Source organism: Empidonax traillii, unplaced genomic scaffold (assembly GCF_003031625.1).
Source record: "Empidonax traillii isolate 1590-97213 ecotype Southwest subspecies unplaced genomic scaffold, ASM303162v1 scaffold763:size302500, whole genome shotgun sequence".
In the NCBI taxonomy this organism is placed as follows: Eukaryota; Metazoa; Chordata; class Aves; order Passeriformes; family Tyrannidae; genus Empidonax; species Empidonax traillii.
The window spans coordinates 43695-44722 of NW_020955956.1; the positions used below are offsets into that span (position 1 = coordinate 43695).

Below are 1028 nucleotides of genomic sequence, written 5' to 3' on the forward strand. Positions count from 1 at the left end.
CATCTTGCTGGGGTTCTGGTTTAAAAACAATCATCCAGGAGGCAAAAACCAGGGAAAACAACCCAAAACCAAAGGTAAAGCCCAGTGGCACAAGGCCAGGGCTTGGCCCTGTGGCTCTGCTGGTGCTGCTGAGCACATTCCTGCCTTGCTTCTTCCGTGGTGGTGGGAAAATGGGAAAAAAGGGGGAAAACATCCCAGAAAATAGACCAAAAGCAGAGGAGAGGTGCTATGCCATTCCCGGGGTCCATGGAGGGGCATCCTGGCTCCGTCACACACCTGTGGGGAAGGAGGGGGGAGCAGGTTATACCCTGGGGGTGCTGGTGGTTGTGGTCCCACCATGGTGCCCCCCGGGCACCTGTCTTGGCACGGCAGCAGGTGCCACGCCCAGGTGTCCCCATCCCTCACCCGTCTCACCGTGGCAGGAGGTGCCACCCCTCAGGTGCCCCCTGTCCCCTCCCTGTCCCAGCAGGAGGTCCCCCAGCCCTCACCTGTCTCAGCGTGGCAGCAGGAGGTGCCCCCCTTGAGGAGCCCCCCTGGTTTCTCCTGGCCCCCTCCGGGCTCCCGGCACCAGGGGCATCGCTTCCGCAGGCGGCAGCAGCTGGAAAGGAAGGGGGAGGGGGCAGTCAGGGGGTCCCAGGGCCCCTCCTCGGGATGTATCCAGGAGGTGCTGGATGCCCTGGGGTGCCCCCAGCCCCAGGTACTCACTGGATGAGGACACAGACAGAGATAAGCAGCACCGAGGCCACCACGGCCACCACGAGCAGGGCTGTGATCGTCTGTTTTTTCTGGTTGGCAGCCACCACAGCCAGGAGGTCGGCGTGTTCACAGCGTGTCCCCACGTACCCAGAGTGGCACCTGCACCGGGAACGGGGACAGCAGAGTCATTTGGGATAGGGGACACAGGGGAGGGACAGTGGAGTCACCCGGGATAGGGGACACAGGGGAGGGACAGTGGAGTCACCCGGGATAGGGGACACAGGGGAGGGACAGCGGAGTCACCCGGGATAGGGGACACAGGGGAGGGACAG

General features: G+C 63.5%; 1 protein-coding gene across 1 annotated transcript in view; it reads right to left on the minus strand.

The window, feature by feature from the left end:
* Window positions 1–6: 6 nt before the first annotated feature.
* Window positions 7–1028, minus strand: part of TGFA (transforming growth factor alpha) — a 7026-nt gene continuing 6004 nt past the window's right edge. Inside the window, exons 3-5 of the mRNA XM_027901111.1 lie at window positions 706–880; window positions 489–598; window positions 7–276 (exon numbers count right to left, since the gene is read on the minus strand). Of these exons, the coding sequence (XP_027756912.1) occupies window positions 269–276; window positions 489–598; window positions 706–880 (293 nt within the window). The 3' untranslated portion in view covers window positions 7–268. The remainder of the gene's footprint in view (window positions 277–488; window positions 599–705; window positions 881–1028) is intronic.